General features: G+C 34.9%; 1 protein-coding gene across 1 annotated transcript; it reads right to left on the bottom strand.

Annotated features, from left to right (window-relative positions):
* Positions 1–3,520: 3,520 nt before the first annotated feature.
* Positions 3,521–19,516, bottom strand: LOC104094072 (uncharacterized). The gene is made up of 13 exons (XM_009599929.4): positions 18,254–19,516; positions 16,372–16,546; positions 13,576–13,688; positions 13,327–13,425; positions 12,191–12,260; positions 11,646–11,701; positions 8,041–8,091; positions 7,804–7,908; positions 7,549–7,593; positions 6,512–6,620; positions 5,729–5,931; positions 4,188–4,271; positions 3,521–3,956 (listed from the first exon to the last, which is right to left on the bottom strand). The coding sequence occupies exons 1-13, from the start codon at positions 19,382–19,384 to the stop codon at positions 3,765–3,767; spliced, it is 2,433 nt and encodes an 810-aa protein (XP_009598224.1). The 5' UTR covers positions 19,385–19,516; the 3' UTR covers positions 3,521–3,764.
* Between the last annotated feature and the right edge of the window lie 951 nt (positions 19,517–20,467).

Here is a 20,467-nt window from a genome sequence, read left to right as displayed (position 1 = left end):
TCAGGCCGCTCCTTATAAACAAGGAATAAATAAAATTATTTATTTTGATGGATAATTTTACAGTAAAATATCTTATATTTCATTATTTAAGAACTCAAATTTTAGTAAGAGGGAATTGTTACTAAAACAACTTTTAATAACATGAAGATCAAATCTTTTATAACATGTGAATTTAGTTCAAGTTGTCTACATGCTTAATCCTAAATTAATTTACATCACATATAACAATTCAAAATTATGTAACGAACAAACACGTGACATAAAAACGAAATTCAACATACTTCTAACATGTTTATCTTATATATCACATAAAAAAAAAATTCATGCCAGAATATTATTATTAATTAATATCTCATTAACTAATAACAATTAAAATAACAGTAGAGTCTAATAACCTATTATAGATTACCGTCGTATCTAATACAAAGTTTTAAATTTAAGTTACGAACTATCTCAATAGTTAACTTATATGTATACATATTTTATTCACAATAAAATAATATCAATCCATATGTATTCAAACAATTTGACTATTGCACATGACAAAAGTATTATGGTTTGAACTCTTTAAATATAACCTTAAAAATATTTCGTAAATAAAGTTTAGACACGAGAAACCATGGCTCTGATACCACTGAAGGATTGCGTATAAATATTCGTAACACGCAGCGGAAGACAATAACAATCTTAGAAAGATTTTTTCGTGTTTAAAATTTATTTATATGTCAAAGATCGGATCTGAGACGTACCTGGTAAAGATAGTCTCGTTTCAAAATTTCTTCGATAGTGCGAAGACTCTATGTGTATCCACACCGAGACTGATTCTTGTTATCAACTCTTTGATCAATGAAACACGCAAACAAACTGAACGGAAAAATTGTGTTGAAATTTTTCTCAAAAATCTCAACCCAAAGGTAGAAGACCAAGAAACACTTTTCTTGTAATTGTATTTTCTCTCTTGGCTTTGTACTGCACTCCCACTTTCACAAAGTGATTTTTTCTTCTCAAGAAATAATGCGGCAAATTTTTCTCTATCACTCTTTATATAGCATCACATATAAACTCTTTTCCTATTTGGTTTAGGTAATGATTTACTTAGGGTAAAAGTTTATTCCAAAAATAAACTTTGTAAACTTTTTCCATAAAAGTTCGAATCCCATTCAAATCGGTTTGTGACTGCCGAAGTCTTGTTCACGTGATTATTACAACTCAAAGTTGGAATCTATTGCTCGTAAACCTTTCATAATTAATACAATATTAATGAAATTGGCGACAAGTTCCTTTAGTGAACTTCACACGTGATTTTAATCCAATTCCAAATTGGAATTACTAACAAGCCTTTTAATAATATTATATTTTATATACATCTCTTATATAAAATAAATATTAATTTATATATATATATATATATATATATATATATATATATATATATATATATATATATGTTTCAACCAAGAAATATAATTCAATTTCTATTCCAAATAGAAAATTTTAATTTGTTCACAATATTGATTATATCCTTTGTGCTAGCAAAGAATATAATAATATTTTATTTGGAGTAATAACTAAATTTATTTGACTAATTAAATTCTTTAATTTAATTATCAAATAATAAAGTAATTAATCCTTTAGCAAAGATCAGAACACTCGTTAGTGTGCGACCCCATAGGTTCAATACTAAGCCGGTAGTAAGTTGATCACATCAATATACTAATCAAGGGTGGCGTCTAGCAACACTCCTTAACGACCGGATAGAATGAAGTATACAATTTACTCTCAAGAACCCGTAGAAGAATAATATAGTAATTCCTTTTGTCCTTATAGCTCCCGATCATCCTAGGATATGGTTCAACTGTCAAATCCTAATAGGCGACCAACTATGCGTTCATGACAAATATAATCGACCATTGAATGACCTAAGAAACTCTTTTCTTCTTTCATTCAATTGCCCTGGCCAAGGTCTTAGTTTGTTCGTCTATAATTCATGACAACATGGAGCTTAAACTCATTACCAAGAGTTGACAGATTCCATCTTGATCAATCACAAATTCTACAAGCATTTAATCATACCCAATATCCTTTCAACTATCGCCCTAGGGCCATAGGTGTCTAGTATCAAAGCACAATAAATAACTTGTCAATTACTATGACGATCTCAGGTCAAAGGAAACTCTTACATCACATTCTTCAAGAGAATATCCTATTGATAGTTTATGGTAATTCTAACCATTAGGAATTATCCAATGAGTCGGTTCAACGATCATATCTCTATATGCATCATCTATCTATGTGATTTAGTTAATGAGATCAACTAATCTTTATCCAATAAAGACGATCACATAAATATTGATCTAACCGGATTACTAATGTCCAAATTAATAATCCTACGATCAAGAACAAATTTAGATTAAATTATAAGAAACTTCACTCTCATTATCATGATCTCCATCATGATGACAAGTTTCAAAATTTAATCAAGGACCTTATTAAATTAATCAAGCAATTAATAATAACTATGATAAAAGAATATCAAATGCCATATATTTTATATCAAATAACATTCACAAAAATATGTTCAAATCATCAAATATGAGAATGGATCTAGGGCGTATCTACTATATCCCTAACATAAGCTTCATCCCTTTTATAGCCACGTGCGTTAATTTACTTTAGGTCCTATTATTACACCAATTTGTCCTATGATTATATTAAGGTCTTGTAGTCACCATCAAATTCAATTTGTGTTACATCACACGCAATTTAACTTCTCTCTTTTCATTGATCTTGTAAGTTATCCACATGCCTAATTTTAGTTTTTTAAGTTCTATGCTTCCTCTATTGAACATTCTTGTACTCGCAGGAAATATAAAAATCTTCTAGTACTTTTTATATTTTATATAATGTCGTCTTATAGAATTTTTTGTCGTCGTGGTGGTCTCAGGTTAGGCTATTCCATCAAGTCTATTATTACCTCTAACCATCAAAACTTTAGCAAATAAAAAGATCTGGTATTTGTCTATGTCGGAGTTGGGGATATCCTCCAATTCCCCCAACACATCTAAATGAAGGCATATAATCATGCATCTCTTTGCTGAGATTACTTCTTTGCAACCATTGTAGCACTGCGCACTCTAATCTTTTAAGATAATGCTTGGATCGTGCTCCTTTATCCTAACTTAAAGACCCCTAACGGAAATATTGAGGTAACCAACCCATTGACACAATCTGGAACTAAGGATTTACTGTTCCTTAGGCAAAACACCTCCAAGTTCAAGCAAACTTATGCGATTGCCGAACCAAGTGCACCCAATTACATGCTGACCAAGTAATTACTTGGCATGTCAAAATGTGTAATTAATTACACCCAAATCCAATTCCTAGGTGGCTTTCCAAACAGGCTCTAAATGTTTGCTTATTTAAATCTCTAACAAACTCCTCAGTTCTGCAGCTCAAGGAGAAACTGCAAATTGGCGGTAAAACATGTGGAAACCAAGTAGGAAGAGATAACATCTTTAGCTACTTTGAATGAACCACTATTGCCATTGAACCCCTTCATTTCCAAAATTTTCCATTGTACAGACGCAAGAATGCACCCATGACTATTGCCCAGGCCCACCAACTTCCTATTTTTCTCCTAGTAAAACGAATTACTACTAAATTACAACAGAAATAATTTAGCCCTCCGCCGGCCTCCGCACAAGGCTGGCAGGTTTCTTCCTCTCCAGCACTGCTAAGATGTGATTTTAGACCCATCTTCTGTACTATTCACCTTCAGCATCAAGCCCAGATATCCGATGCCGCCTCTTGTCAGAGCCTGTTCTAAAAGACTCGAAAACAGCCCTAAACGACTCACGCTCTGCTCGTAGTCTCTCTTGAAATATGTTTTGCCTCTTTGGTTCGCCATTATTTCTAGTTGATATCAACTTCTCTTCTTCTGGCAAAGGGTTAGACTTCTGCATATATGTTGAAAGAATAAGACAGCTTATCGTACGGGTTCCACGTACACACACACAGAAATTGAAAGCATATGCCAACCAAATGTTGAATTATGAAGAACAAGCTTTCCAGAAAGTAACTAGAAAGTTACTCAGCAAGGTTACAAGCATAATATAGCTAAATAAACACCAACATGGAAATGACGATGATTCAAATAATTTAAATAATAGTTGTTCGTGGAATCTCACCAAGTTGTATCCTGCACCAGGACCAATTAACAAGGATACATTGGTCGCTTTTGTTGCCCCTATCGAAAAGCCTCTTTTGGTCACCTAAAAAAAAAAAAAACACAAGTGAGCAGAAAAAATTTAGCGAGAGAATGGTTTAACATGAACAGTAGAACAGGTTGGAAAAAAAAACAATCAGATTGGTAGAAACAGGTAATCTCTACTTCCTCGTAAAGATTTTGATAGCACTGTAATAGATAAAGTTAGCAAACTGGAAGTCTGGAACAAGTTACAATTATCATCAAAACCTTGTTGTTCCCTCTGTTTCATTTGGACTGGTACGAATTTCAAAAAGGGTGAAGAAGACTTTTGAATCTTGTGATTTTAAACTAAAAGTGTGCAGAATATATCAAAATTACCGTTTTAAATCTTGTGATCTTAATGCCAAATCATTCCTACAAGGGAGTGTCATCACTGATAAAATTGGAATGTTGTAACTAAAAACTTACTAAATATACGAAAGTATACAGCATAAATTGAAACGAGTAATAGCTACGTAAACATGCCAATATGATACACCACCAATGCAAATGTGAATGAAGAAACTTCCCATCAAGCATAAATTTTAATGAGATGGAACCATTTACCACTCAAATCTTTCCTCCCCCTAATGCTAATGTAAAATTGAAAAAAGAAATCTCCCCACATCAAACAGCTTAACCTTTCAATGACATGGAACCACTTAATTCAATTCCAAAAATTCTTCCCTCCCCTTCGGGATAAACAAGATCTTTGCTCATCATTCGAAAGTAATCAATATCAGCTATATAGGTGCTTCTCTTTCTGATAAGTATCTAGAACAGTAATGAAACCCACTGATATAAAGCATGCCCATGGCAGAAAAAAAAACATGAAGATACATACACTCCAAACTTACAATAATATTGTTAAGAGAAGAATCGTTGAAGTACCCCATGTGCAACCCAACAAAAAAACAAATAGCACATTTCCACATTTTTTATTAATTTACATTTGTGAAACAAGAAAATATGCTTGATTCATCTGCCCAGATTCTGCAGTCAGGAACCTCTATTATATGCAAATTAACAATGAAGCATGTGATGATAATCTAAACATAATTTGCCGGATGATCACGCCAAACAGAACATAGGCACAGAAACAACCTATAATATGGAGAGACTCCTTTCATTGCTAAAGAAAATATTCCGAACTCCTCATTTCCTTTCTAAAAATATTTTGGACTCCTCATTTCCTTTCTCAAAATACTTCTTTTCGAAGTAAAAGCATAGAGTGGAAGGGGGAATTCTTCACGACAGTGTATCCAGCAGACCCTTGCTAGTTTTAAGTGACAGGAGATGAGACGATGAGAAGAGGAAAAGATATAATGACACAAATACGTCAATCTTTGCTGGTAAACCCATCAGAAAAAACAGAGATGGAAAGCAGACAGATGAAAAGTTTTCGCCAATCATATTCACAGAAAGAGAACCACATCAACAAAGGACTTGGAATAGCTATCGTTCATAACACTTAAAAGTTACCTGGTCACCCCAACGTACTGACTTCCCTTCTTTGCTGTAAGATTGTATCAACCCTGAGAGAGCATTTAAGTTTTTAGTGGCATCTTCATTTCTTCGAGTATCATCTTCATCCAAATCAGATGACCATTTACTCTTTGCTAATCCTTTTACATCAGCTATTTGGTCAACTTCATGGTCCGACTCCTGATCATCCTTTACATCGCCTAATATTAAATTAAATAATGAAATATAATTAGATGCCTTATTAGACACCTTTCTGAAACCAAGACAATGAAGAAAGGATAAATTTGTATGTATCTACTCCAGAATGATATACATAAAGATAAAGAGATCCTTAGGCTACATTTAATAGAGCCTAACTCATGTGACAAGTAATCATTGGAAGATAGAATATGTTACAGCCCAGTGTTCAAAGATAAAGTGTTGACAGCTGAACCTTGGAATTAGCCAAATTCAACCACCATAAAAAGTTGGGTTCTATGTGTTATTACACAATAAAATTAACTCAACTTTTAAGCCTCAAAACAAGCATATGACCTACTATTACTACATCAAATCTAAAAAATTTAAAAAAAAAAAAAAGGCAATGTCCACTGTTGCTAAGGCAGGAAACAATATACATCTACACCAGAACTATAGCAAATTTGATTTGAGATAATCATCAGAAATGATTCCATCCATGCTAACTGTGAAATTGTTCACTAGTTAGAATTTGCATACGACAAGAAGGACGAGATCAACATAATAAATACAAATGATCCTAATGACAGAATCATGACCTACCATCAGCCGGAATATCCTCTTGGGGAGGTATACTAAACTTCTCAATGTTCTCTTCATCTAAAGCAGAAGGCATTCCTAATGAGTCATCATCTTCCATGTCCATGTCCACCTGCAGATCCAAAATAAGACCCATAATTTCAGAATTTTCTACCTCCCAGTAGCACAAACCACACATGCTTTGGTAGCACCACCAGAAAAAGATGTGAATTAAGACATTATAAGTTAGCAGATTATCTCAGTTTTCTGTTTTATAAATGAAAGCCACATAATTAAATGAACAAAGCTTAGGTTCCAAAAGGCGAACTATTCTCGAAGCTAAATGATGCCAAATTTACAAGCCATGGGGTTCTTCTATTTTATTTTTTTGACAACTTCAAAGCCATAGGAAAATTTTCCTTTATGCCAAAAGTCCTATATTGCTCAGACTCTCCAAAAGTGTTGTCGCACCCGTGTCGGGTCCTTCAAAAATGCACTAAATTTGGAGGATCCGACACGCACCCAACAAAATTTTTGAAGAGTCCGAGCAACATAGGCCAAAACTGTATAAAAGAAATTGTTGGACTCTCCAAGTAGCATTTCCAACACAATCATAGGCTAGTCTGTTTCTTTTTTCCTTTTATAGTTAAAAGGCCAGACAGCTACTTCCAGATACTCCAGAGCACAGATAAAGGTCGCGGCATCCCACGCCATTAATCTACCTCTCATACTCGATTGGATGCCCAAGTATCCATCAGGTGTTTACACTAGGGGATGCAACAGCTGGGGTTGAGGTTATTTACAATAGACCCCATTCCTAGTTCCTACCTCCTCCTTTCTCTCCTCTTTCCTCTTCTACCCCCTACACCAGTTGTACAGGGCTTTATCTTTCGCTTAGTAGCTTCTATCTGCAACTTTAGGCAGGCCTCACTCCATCTCCTAGGAGAATTCTATGGGTTACGTTGAACATATGTGTCTGTGTTCACACACACGGTCATGTGCGTGCATCAATTGAACCTAGGTTAGATAGTATTCAATGACATATGAATAACAAAATTTACCTCTTGGATTCCACCCTCCTCCAGAGCATCTCCATGAAGTAATGACTGCCACATTGTTGAAATAACACACAAGAATAAAAGACATGAGCATCCAACTCCTAAAAGCTGATAAAACTGACTTCTTACATAAGGTCTTAAAGACTACAGTAACAACTACTTCTCTGGAATAAGTTGAATTGTATAAATCCACTTGAGAGTCCAGGAATGTAGAACCTACCCAACTATGCAACAGGATAGTTTTTAAGGAGAAAGTACCTTAACATCAAGTTTCAAGTACATGGATGGAGCTTCCTCCCATTGGGCAGCCATCCTTTGTACGTCATCCCGCGTGAAACCGTGCACATTCCTTGCTGCACATCCCTGAATCCACAAGGACATGAGGATAAAAGAGTAAATTCAGTGGATATATACAAGCTACGGAAGAAAATCAATAAAGCAGACATAATGCTCGAAAAATTGTCATGGTACAAAGAAATACATGACTGAACTTACCGCTGGGTCCTTATAGGTCGCCTCTAGCAAGTACACTTCATAACCAGATCTCTGAAATAATAAGCAACACAAAATAAACAAACAAAACAATCATGGTAAACAGATGGGCAACAATCAGTTCCTCAAATAAATGTGACAGTGATTTTGAAGAAGATAATCAACAGTTGAAGAAGCCACAATAGTACAGAAGTAACAGAAGCAGCATGCATCACTGTAGGAAATGACACGAGCAACAAATTTAAAAAGCAAGAGGCACCATTCTGGTCCAAAATGCCAGAACACCGACCAAGAGTGTAATTGTCATTTAACATTCAAATAAATGACGAGAGACCTAATAATATCAGCTTTACTTATAGCATGTTTGGCCAAGCTGGAGAAATCAGCTTATTTTGAGAAGTGCTTTTTTCAAAAGTACTTTTGGAGAGAAACAGTTTGTGATTGGCTAATCACTCTGAAAAGCACTTTTGAGCAATAATTTGTGTTTGGCCAAGCTTTTCAGAAAGTGCTTTTAAGTATCAAATTACGAATAAGGACATGAATAGATTTATTTAATAATTAATATTATAAGTAAATGAATAATCGTAAAAAATTGTTATTACAGGCAAAAATTAAATCTTTTTATTTTATTTAACTAAAATATGAAAATAAAATTTAAAAATACTTAATTCTTTTAATATAAGTTAAATATATTAAAAATCATTCAACAAATATAAAAGCATTCACCCCTAAAGTCACTATATATTAGAAAGCTATCCTAAAAATAATAAGAAATATTAATACATTAATATCCTAAGTATTAGGTTTAACGGTTATTTTGATATATACAATATTTTGTTAAGGTTATTTTTGGTAAGAAGAAAAGTCAAAACTGCTTCTGCTTCTACTTTTGGGAAGAAGCTACTTTTTTCTGCTTCTCAGAAACTACTTCTGCTTCTTCCCATAAGCACTTTTTTCCCCAAAAAAACTTGGCCAAACACCTCAAGTTAGGAAAAAAAATATTTTTGAGAAAAAAAGCACTTTTGGTCTCTTGAGAAGCTTGGGCCAAAACAGGCTATTAGTCTCATCTTTTTATGAACGAAGGCACTTTATGCAGCTACTTGTATAGTTAGATGGACAAGCTTGGTGGACAACTTTGAATGACTTGTGTTGAGTCTTACTTTAAACCTTGAACATATCTTTTTGAAACCTACTGGGTGTTTTAAGAATGAAATCATTGCCTTCTAAGAAAACTGTATCTAGAAAGACTACATAAGCCACATTCATGATGTTATACAACAGATAACCAGACTGAATAAATAGGAACCTACCGAGTTACTGGGAGAGAGTTTGATTGCCTTCACACAATGAAATTTACACTAGACTCTAAATGCTTAGCTCAAATTTCAAAATATATGTATAACAAATTCAGGCAAATCCCCAACAAGAAAACTAAACTACATTAACTCAACTCAATTTTGCTACTTCAATAATTACATGAACTCAACCAGCATTACTCAGTCTCATCACAAAAAACAGAGATAAAAAGGAAAATGACATGAAAAAAGCATAGCACGGCATCAAGCAAGTACATTTCAAATATCTGATTAGCAAATTTTAACAAATTCAATCTTACTCCATTGGTTCCAATTTATGTGATACAGTTTCATTCGGCACGGAGTTTAAGAAAGAAAGAATTTTGAAACTTGTGGCAATAAAACTAATGAAACTTATGGTCTAGCACATGCCATATCATTTGTGTGGCTATAAAAGCTTCTCATTAAGGGGAAAATGGAAAGTTTAAGTTAGATTGTTTCCAAATATGAAAATGTGTCATTCTTTTTTAAACGGACTAATAAGAAAATAGTGTCACATAAACTGAAACAGAGGGAGAATAATTGATCACAAAGAGGTGTTCATAATGAAAGATTCATATACCAACTCCTCTGAAAATTCATGCATAATAACCATCGAACTAATTCTATGTAATAGCAGAAACAAGCCATCAGCAGTTACTTGGCTCCTACCTGTGGAGGCTCCAGTCAATACAGAAACTGACTCTATAAGGAAAACCAAATTACTAGAGGACAAGCTAAGTGGCTCAAGATATGATTCAAATCTCTTTTGGCTACAAATCTAAAACATAAACTATACTTCAATTATATGGCTTATTAGTTGCTTGGCTTCTCCACATATGAATTGCTTTCATCAATTCAAGCTCTTTTTAACCTCACCCCCCCCCCCCCAAACCCACCCACAAAAAAAAACCCAAAAAAAAAGGCAAAAGAAAGAAATTTATACTTTCTCAATACATGTAGCTTTTTAGCTGTATTTAGATAACCAGCAGTGCCTCGACAGCAAAGCAAGTTCCGCAGCTGATAAATCTAGAAATTCTACACCCATTTGTCATCCACAGATTTCTAGCTTCTATAAAGAAGTTGTAGATCCAAAGAAATGCTACTAATTTTTGCTCTACTTTTCCGTTGTTCTAGCTGGAAATTTTAGCACCATCACTAATGACAATTGAACTTGCTCGCTGAAAATTCACAATTCTGCAGTGTTTAGGTGAAACTTAGTCTGAAGCTTCAAATTTAATGAAACTGCACGTCAGGATATATGACACTCTTATCCTATAATTTAGTACTAAAAATTAAGTTCTAGAATTTGTCCGAGTTGATGTATGAAGCTTTGTGGTTGTTGAATAGCAATTATCTTCTGAATCAAAATATCAACAACCCAAGATTACAAAATCCTACCACAAACCAAACAACTCTATAGACAGTTTTTGATAAAATCAACACTTGCTTGAACCTTTTTAAAAAAATCAAGTAACACTTTCTTGAACCACAGCGACCCCCTTTTATAATCTTAAACGAACTTTCACCTAGAACAAAATTCACAAGTTCCAAAATCCAGGAACCTATCCAATCAAATCGAGACGTGAAAAAGATAACCTTGGCAATTCCTATCACATTGATATGTATTACACTAGAATTGATGTTCACTGTGAAACAAAACAAGATAAAGCAAAAATGTCTTGGGCGAACTGCAAAGCAACATCACCACTAAATTATTGATGCCACATTGGCCAAACAAAACCAAACACACAAGACATGGTGCTTACTTTTTCCTTCTTCAGTAACTCTACTATCTAAAGAAATGCATGATAAGGTGTTCTATATGAGATCATTACCACCCGAGAAAGGGATAAAATCCTAAATAGTACAAAGACAAGTGATCAGGAACCGATACTTTTAAGTGGACAAAAGAAAATAGAAATTCAGGAAAAATGCACACCGTGAATTAAATAAATTGCAACTGACAAAAGCTGATAATACAAGACAACTATAACAAAAGTTAGGATTGGATGGAGTGAAAATCTTCAAACACGCAGTAACCACCCAGTCATGTTGAACAACCAAAGTCACTGCAGCAAAAAGTTCTATTGATCAACTAAGGTTATATTATTTAGAACTCCAAAGAATTAACAACCTATAAAACAGTGACAAACCACACATAGACAAACACAAAAGGTTACGAATTTCAGACATCCAAAGTGTCCTAGAAAACAATTAAACAAGAGTATAGCACGTGAACTGGTTGCGTAATAGAGAGAACTGAGAGTATACCTTTGCAGTTGCCCAAAACTGAGCAAAATCAGCTACCCGCAGATTGCGGTCATCCACTAAGATGAGGCACAAATACCAGCAACAAATGGGTCAATTGCCGAACAAAACTGCATCTGTAGTTAGTAAACTGAAGGCAGTGCAACGCACTGCATCACCACTTAATCTATAATTAAACTATGGTTTAACTTTTAACTAGACAATCTAGCATGACTCAAGAACCAATGTGCTAGCTATTATCAAGAAACCTATGAGACACTGTTTGCCTTCGAGTTTCCTAGATCCAACAAAAGTGGAGGTTTTCTTTAGAAATATGCTACAGTGGGGAGCAACAAAGGGCATGACAAAACAGCTGATAGCAGTGTGCATTCATATCACAGGCAAATTTCAATGAATCTCACAGACATATTAAACAAAAGAATTGCCATTCAGCTGTAAGAGGAAACATTGATACAAATTATTCCAAATGCCAGGCTTAGATGATGGTCAAAAAAATGAAATATGGAAATGCAGAGTAAGAGCAATCCATTCGCCCCAGAATATCATACCAATTACGAAAGAGAAAGCCCCATCATCCAGGGTCTTTTTAAAAGACTTCAACATGCTGGACCGATAGGCCTGAAACACAGAATCAAATAGGTAATAGGTAACAATATATACGAGGCACTAAATTGCAGAAAACTAGGAAAAGCAAATTAACATCATGATGAGTTAGGCAAAATCCGAACCCAATCAACCAGGAATTTCAAAAGATCATTTCTACATCATTGATTGATTCCAAAATCGCTACAGTTTGGACGAGTCAAGCTTCTTGAAAGATGAAATTATGATATACCATTACATCAACATTAAACCCACAAGAGAAATAGCAACACATGGGCACATACTATCGCCTAGTGCTATGTTTCTGTTACTAAAGGACTAAAGGTATAATAAATCAGTGACATAGGGATTACCTCATAGTTTTAAGCAAAAAGTTACCGAGCATGCAATAAATATGAAAATGTTTCTTTGTAGATACGGTGAACTCAACCCCCTAATCAGTAACCAAACAGTGGCTTTTCCCAATTTGCTCCCTTGGTGACTCAAACACTCAACCTCAAGGTACTAGCCTTACAAAGACTAGGCAAAGTGGAATATACTTAGCCTTAAGTTTAGCTCTATTTCTTTGGTAGTTTTTAGGTGCAACCTTTTCTATGTACAGGAATGCCTTGTTAAATATAATCGGAAATCTGCACAACTTGTAACTATGTTTGGGCACTAACTTGGTGCTTTTTCTTTCATTAATAAAAGTCTTTATTACTTATAAAAAAAGAAAATGGAACCATGAACTTGGGTAACCAAATAAAATATCCTTTTTCGAGTAAAAGACTGAACTTCTGTACAAGTCATCTATCACCAGATCTTACAATGCTATGGATAAACCTCAAATACCAAACAAGAGCTTTGCAAGATCAAGCAACAAAAAGATGAAAGGAAGCTATATCAGGCCTAATTCCTGATCCAAGATGAGAACTGCAGAAGTAAGCGAGCACCTTATTTTCCTTCTTCTTTTTTTGTGGTGGTGGGGGGTGGGGGTTATGGATTCCACTCCACTGTAAATAATAAAATTTAAAACTAATGGCTCCAAATTTAAATCATGGAAGTTCAGTTATCTCTTAAGCTTAGGTAGAGATGTCTTTACCTCCTCCATCTCAGGTTCATAGCAGTATTCCATGACCTTCTTTGTAATTTTTTTGCCTCTGACAGAACCAGAAGATTTTGTAATCTCACTCTCTTCAACCTGAAAGTACTTGCTTTATAAATTTTTTGGCAGAAGACTTATTCTAACTAGAAACGGGTATTAATAGGAGGCTAGAATATATGAAAGAAAGAAAAGTGGGGGATGTCGACAATCAAAAGAACTTTAAGTAAGATAACGAGATAGGAAGACCTTATCAACTTCAGTCATGAAGTAATCGTCCATTGAGTGAATGCGAGGCGCAGTGCCACCGTTTTCAATCTCAAGTTCACGTAACATCTTTGCCAAATAGCTCTTTCCACTCCCTGAAAAAGGTAATATAAAGCTGAAAATACAAGCAGAAAATTTAAAAGAGAATCCAAATTCTTTAGCCTTGTTACAGATGTTTCTCTATAGTAAGCTATTGCCTTTTAACAATTTTCAAATAAGAATGCAGGTACTCAAGTCACAAAAGGACATATAACATGAATGCCTGCTTTCAGTGGTTAGGAGAGAAAGTAACATATCAGCCCATGGTAGTAGCCCTCAAGAATCTATAGATCACAACGTATCCACTTCTTTTCAGAAGATTTAGATGAAAACATTTTAACATCATCTTTAAAAGAAGAAAGCAAATGATCATACTTCTCCTGCCCCTACAGTACTTACAGTCAAATTTACTATTATTAATAAGGGACAACCTAAAGATTTTGTCGTCCTGGCGTTCAAGTTTTCAAAACTATTGACCTTAAAGTTGCCATTTTTTACTTTATCAATTTTGTTGGTGTTGAGTTAATGATACCACTTTTAAGTCCTATTTTGTAATTCTGTGTGTTTCTTATTTAGGAGATAGTACACTGTATCTTTCTACAATTCCTTCTCACCTTACATTAACCTTTTATTACAGTAAATGCCCTCAGACATTTCGTAAATAAAAGTAATGGGCTTTCTTAAGCCTTCAAATGGAGTCATGATTGCATCTTAACCAGAATGTTTGGTTCTATAATTAGAATTGTTGAAGTACTATAGCTTCTATGTACCTTTTACCTTTACAAATTCAAGAAAAACATGTAAGCATCCAAACTCCTATTCATCGGTCTTCATAATTTTATCGCTACATTAGCATAAACGCATCCTTTAAAAGTGAAAAAGTTCAAATATTAACAAGAGTAAAACATATTAAGCCTAATATTTTTAAACTCTATTTTGGTGTGTGGACATTTATAGTTTTTTGTTTGTTAAGAAGATTGTAGGTATTAAGTATTGTTATTCCCAGTGGTATCAACAAAGGTGTCTCTTTGGTCTTCTTTGCCTAATTTCAATTTGATTTTGGTTTTGTTTTTTTAAAATTTATTCTTAAAGAACAATTTTTTGGTTAGGTTTTTTTGGTCTTTTAAATAGTATTTTGGTTTTGTATAGAATATTTTGGTCAGGTTGTTTTTTCAAAACATAACTTTGTGATTTTTTTTTCTTTTTTTTTTTGTTTCTGTTTCAAAAATTATTCCGATTTAATTTTTGAAATCAAAATTGAACTTTTCAAAGAAAAATGTATTTTAAATTTATATATATATAATATATATATATATATATATATATATATATATAGAGAGAGAGAGAGAGAGAGAGAGAGAGAGATATTTTAGGACAACTTATGCTCTAGAAATTATGAGAAGATCTTTTAAAAAAAACATAATTATTGTCATCATCGTTAGATTTTGAACTTTTTGAAGTTTAAACTAAGACTGACATATTTGTCTATCCTACAATATGTAGCAAAGGAACAAATGTCCAAAAGCGAAGATCCATACAACATCAACAAGATATTTTGATCATAAATATACAGGATATTATTACCTTTAAATAAAAATATGAACCCCCAAATTTATATTGATTATGTCCGCTAGACGTCCACGTTAATCTTACCTCTAAATAAAAATAGAACTTTGCATTTTAAAGGTAGCAATCAGCAAACTAAAGCCATGTGAGTTCAAACATAGGGGAATTAGATTTGCTTCTTTGTTGTGTTGATACGAGTTCTAAGCAAATCTCTTAAATATGACACATGGTATATCAATTCGGGATTCACATGGAATACAAGACTGAAAACGTGCTGGTGGTTTGAAATTTATCTTGGTTGAGTACACTCAATTGTTTTTTATCAGAAGAAATAAGATATTTGGTGAAAACTTAAAAACATAATGCAAATTGTTCTTTTTAATCATATGTAACTTTTCGACCTTGAATTTTGGCCCGGGCTTACTGCGACTAGTAGATGGAATAATGAAGAACAACATATGTAATGCGACAAGGAAAAAAGCGAAAGAATTGTCTCAACGGAACCCAGTATACCAGGAAAAGGATACTTCTAATCCTACATCACACTTCAATTTTTTGCCAAAGCAAGAATGTAATACCATGACAACTGCAAAAGGAGGGGGGGGGGGAGAGTTAAAACAAGTTCATTCAGAACTAACTAATACTTGTGCAGAGAGGTACTCTCTAATTTTCAGTGGTCTGGAAGAATTGTAAGCACCTAATATGTCTCAAACAGACTTAAAATAGTAAAGAATTCAACCTCCTTTTCCGTTAACTAGAAGGGCTCACCTTTTTCTTTTCCTTTTCTTTGGGGAGAGGGGGCGGGGTCAAAAGGAGTCTCTATTTAAGTGGTGAAGGTGTTTAGTCTCTTAACTCAGTATAATCCCTGGGGTCTGGGGAGGGTAGTGTGTACGCAGACCTTACCTCTACCCTGGAGTAGAGAGGCTGTTTCCGATAGACCCTCGGCTCCCTCCCTCCAAGAACTCCCCACCTTGCTCTTGGGGTGACTCGAACTCACAACCTCTTGGTTGGAAGTGGAGGGTGCTTACCACTAGAGCAACCCACTCTTGTCTAATATAAGGATCATAATTTTCATTCAAAGATCTCAAGCTTGTAGTCCATCATATGTCAACTAAAAACAAAATGGACAAGTGCATAACTAAATGTAGTAGTTCCTGGCAAAGAAAGAAGCACCTGGAAGCCCCCTAAGAATTATAACAAGATGATCAGGACGGGTAGCACGGTATGGATGCCTTAGTATGTGAGAAGCATCAATGACTTTTGACTTCTCCGAAGGTAGGTCACGCAGAGGTTGTTCACTTCCTCTGGAGCTCATAGATGATGACGTATAGTGGAGCATATGGAGTTCCTGGATACCACAAAAATCAGATATATAAGGCCTGCTTCACCATAACATAACACCAACATAAAAGGGATACCCCAACTTGTTAAGTCAAGAAGCAAGCTAAAGACACAGAGATGTACATCTGTTATTTAAGAAGAACCTCTTTCCAGCTGAGGGTGCAAAAGAAAAGAAAAGGCCAAAAAGACGGAAAAAAGAAGTAGAATCCCAATACTTGATAGAACCACAAAATCGCACAACAGATTAGCTTAAAAAATGTTAGGAGATATTGTTTAGGCGTGCATAGGATGTTGTAAGATTCAAAGTTGTCAATTGGAGCACATCCAAATACACATCATGTGAAGTGCGTACATCAATGTGAATCATATTGCAAGATAATGCAGAAACCCATGTCAACAAGATAATGCAGAAAAGATAGAATTATTATAGTAAGACATTTTCTTTACAATTGAGAAATCCCAAAGGACCATTGGCACACGGTTCGAAACATCAGTAGATAATAGGCCCGCCCAAATTGTTATAGTAAGACATACCAACAATAACAAATAAATATTGTTAGAAACACAAAGAGTTAAACTCGTATACCCCCAAAGCCTGCCTGCAAAAGTAGAGCACTGTTTCAAGTCTTTCACAATTCGAAAATTTAATATTAGAAGACCGTAAGCTTAATTGGTAAAGCATAAAATAAGTCTACCTTAATTGAAAAAAACACATAGGAAGCGTTTTTTTGGTGTTTATATTTTAAATATGCATAAGAACTTATATCAATATCATGTGAATCAACATACAAGAAGGCAATCACTTCCCTGGATTTCCCTGTACAGCAAAGTAATTATCACTACTCAAGAGTTTGAACCTATAAGTACTGTATATTATCCTAACACAAGAAGAAGAATGAATTTCTCTTTTTCCTCTTTCATAACCCACCCCACCTCCCAAGGAGATCATTAGCAGTTCCCTTTAACCAGCTCGAACTCCTAGTCAACTAGTTGGAAGTGGAGGCATCTCCCGACCATGCTAACCCTCTAGTTAAAGAATGAACTGTTTGGGATCAATAGAAGAGACAAATGGATAAAGAAAAAACAAGATCCCAAATACCTCACAATAAATTTAAACAGTCAACTAATGGATTAACATGCATATCCCAAGTTAGCAATAGCATTAACGATCTAAGAGGTAAATTGACAATGTAATCAATCATTCCCTCTAAATAAATAACTCATCAGTTCATATAGTACACGGTTCAAGAAGAGTCTAAACAAGAGGTACAATATTTTAAAAGGAGGAAGGTAAAAGATCGAACTAACAAATACCTATAGCATAGTTATACGTGGCAAACTATCAAAAACATCAATAGATGGAAACCATCAAGAAAGAATATACTAGGATACTGGTTCTCCTTTAGAACTACTTCCAAGTAATTAGTATTGGTACTTTTGCTGTTGCTTTAATCACGTATAACAAATTATTGATCAAAACTTAAGGTTTCAAGAACAACATTATAGTAAAGTAAAAGCAGAACATACCCAATAATAATAAAGTTACAGACACAAATTAATATGAATTTTGAAACTTTTTATATGTATAATTTCAATATTTATTTGATAAATTAGGCAATCAATCAATAAATATAAATAATAGCCATACTGAGTCAATCGATAAAAAATTGCAAAGCCAAGAACACTGAAACGCCCAAAAAAGCTGAAGAAATACCTCATTTGCAGATGCGGATGATACATGTAGATTGTGCTGATAACTTGATATGGACTGATTATATTCAGGAGGTGGAGGATAAGCTGATGACAAAGGAGCTGAAGAACCAGCAGAAACTGGAAAAAATGAGGCAGATGTTCCAGGTGGTGAAGACGAAACAAGCCGCTCATGCCGAGGTGGCTCCATTGGAAGAGGAGGTGGTGGAGAAGCTGGAAGGGGCGGCTGGCTAGCAAATGCGTTACAACCCTGTTGTGCTGAATACAAGCTCATGCCACTGCCGTTCACTGAATTAACAACCCTTTGGTCATATGGCGAACCATAGTGATGTAATTTCGACTCCATATAAGTATTCTGCATTGCAGAAGCAGCCTCCGAATAATGATTTTGGCTATAACCGTGACCATCCATGGGGGTCTGATGTCCATGGTACAGTTTAATCTGTCGGTCATGCTCTACATTGTGGTGGTAACTATCAGCTTGAGGACTACTGTATTTGTAACCATTTTTTCCTGGCAAATAATTGTCATCATATCCTAATTGTCCAAAATGTTCTTGCTCATGAAATGTTCGTTTTCTATCCAAATTACCATAACCTGGATCAATATAACTTCTATTATTGCTATTTTTAGCACCTAAAAATCCATCATATTTTCCACCATCAAAGCTACCATGCCCCGTGTCTAATTCGTGATTCGCTGCACCGAACTCACTAATCAGTTTCAATCTCCTTTCGTTATCGGTTGAAACCCTAGCTAAATTTGTCAACTTTTGGTTCATAAACGAACCTGTTGAATCATCGATTCTCATTCTCTTTACTCCAACATTACCGTAATCAAAACTAGGGTTTGAATTTTCATATGCATCGGACGGCCGCGGATGAAGTTGAGGGGGCATGGGGGGGCCAGCGCGATGATCGACGAAGGGATCGTAAGCCGCCGGTTGGGATGGAAGTGGAGGGCGGGGGAGGGATTGATGAGGAGGATAAGGTGGATATTGGGTGAAACTAGGGTTTGAAGGGAAAGGGGGAGGGGGCGGTGGAGGGCAAAAAGGGAAGTGTGAGATTGAGCAAGTAGGACAGATTCTACCTTGGATTGGGGGTGGTGGAAGATGAGGACGCCATGAATGATCCATCACACGATCTGGAACTTTGCACCCGATGAATCGTTTGGAGTTTGGGGTTTGTGATTGGATCACTCCTTGAGAAAAGTGAAGATGGAAAGGGAAATACTAGAAGAGTGAAGATGGAAGTCTTAAGGGTCTTATTTTGGAGGGGTAGGTTTTAGTATTCTTGGAGGAGGTAGGAGTAAGGTTTGCATACACACTATCTTTCCCAAATCCCATTAGGGTAGGGGTAAGATCTGCGTATACCTTCCCCAGACCCTACTGGTAGAATTATACTGGGTTGTTGTTGTTATTTCCGGAGATTACTATTAGCAGCGTTATAAAATAAAGATTATAAAAGAAATAAACTTAAGACAAGTATAGAGGGAGATTGATATTTTATTCAACTTTCAAAGTTATGTTCATAATGAACTGAAAACTCCTCTATTTATAGAAAAAAGGAAGCAGTTGGCTTTTCTTTAGCTGCTCGTAAGTTGTCTCCATAAGTTGCTTGCAACCTGCTTGTTTAATAAGAAGCTGTTGCAAATCATTTCATTGAGTTGCTTGCAACCTGCCTGCATCAGCTACTTATAAGTTGTCTGCATTAGCTGCTTGCAACATGCTTGTTTAATAAGAAACTGCTACAAATCATTTCATTGAGCTTCTTGTAGATAAACTTCAACAAAGTACTAAATGGATTTATCTATAGCGGAATAATGAATGGACATCCACAATATAATATTTTCATAACACTCCCCCTTGGATGTTCATTAAAAGATAATGTGCCTCGTTAAAACCTTACTAGGAAAAAACCCAGTGAAAAAAACCTAATGAAGGAAAGAGAGTACACATATTTAGTAATACGCATTTCTAGTTGTCTCATTAAAAACCTTACAAGAAAAACCCCATGGGAAAAAACCTTAGTAAGAAAAAAAGAGTACAGTGCATATTTCACTCCCCCTGATGAAAACCTTGTTTTAAATATTTGAGTCTCCGCATTCCAATCTTGTATACCGTCTTCTCAAAAGTTGAAGTTGGCAAAGACTTAGCGAACAAATCTGCCGGATTGTTATTTGAACGAATTTGTTGCACATCAATGTCACCATTTTTCTT

This window comes from Nicotiana tomentosiformis, chromosome 6, assembly GCF_000390325.3.
Source record: "Nicotiana tomentosiformis chromosome 6, ASM39032v3, whole genome shotgun sequence".
Lineage (NCBI taxonomy): Eukaryota > Viridiplantae > Streptophyta > Magnoliopsida > Solanales > Solanaceae > Nicotiana > Nicotiana tomentosiformis.
Note: the sequence above shows the minus strand (reverse complement) of the source record. Positions and strands in the feature narration are given on the sequence as shown.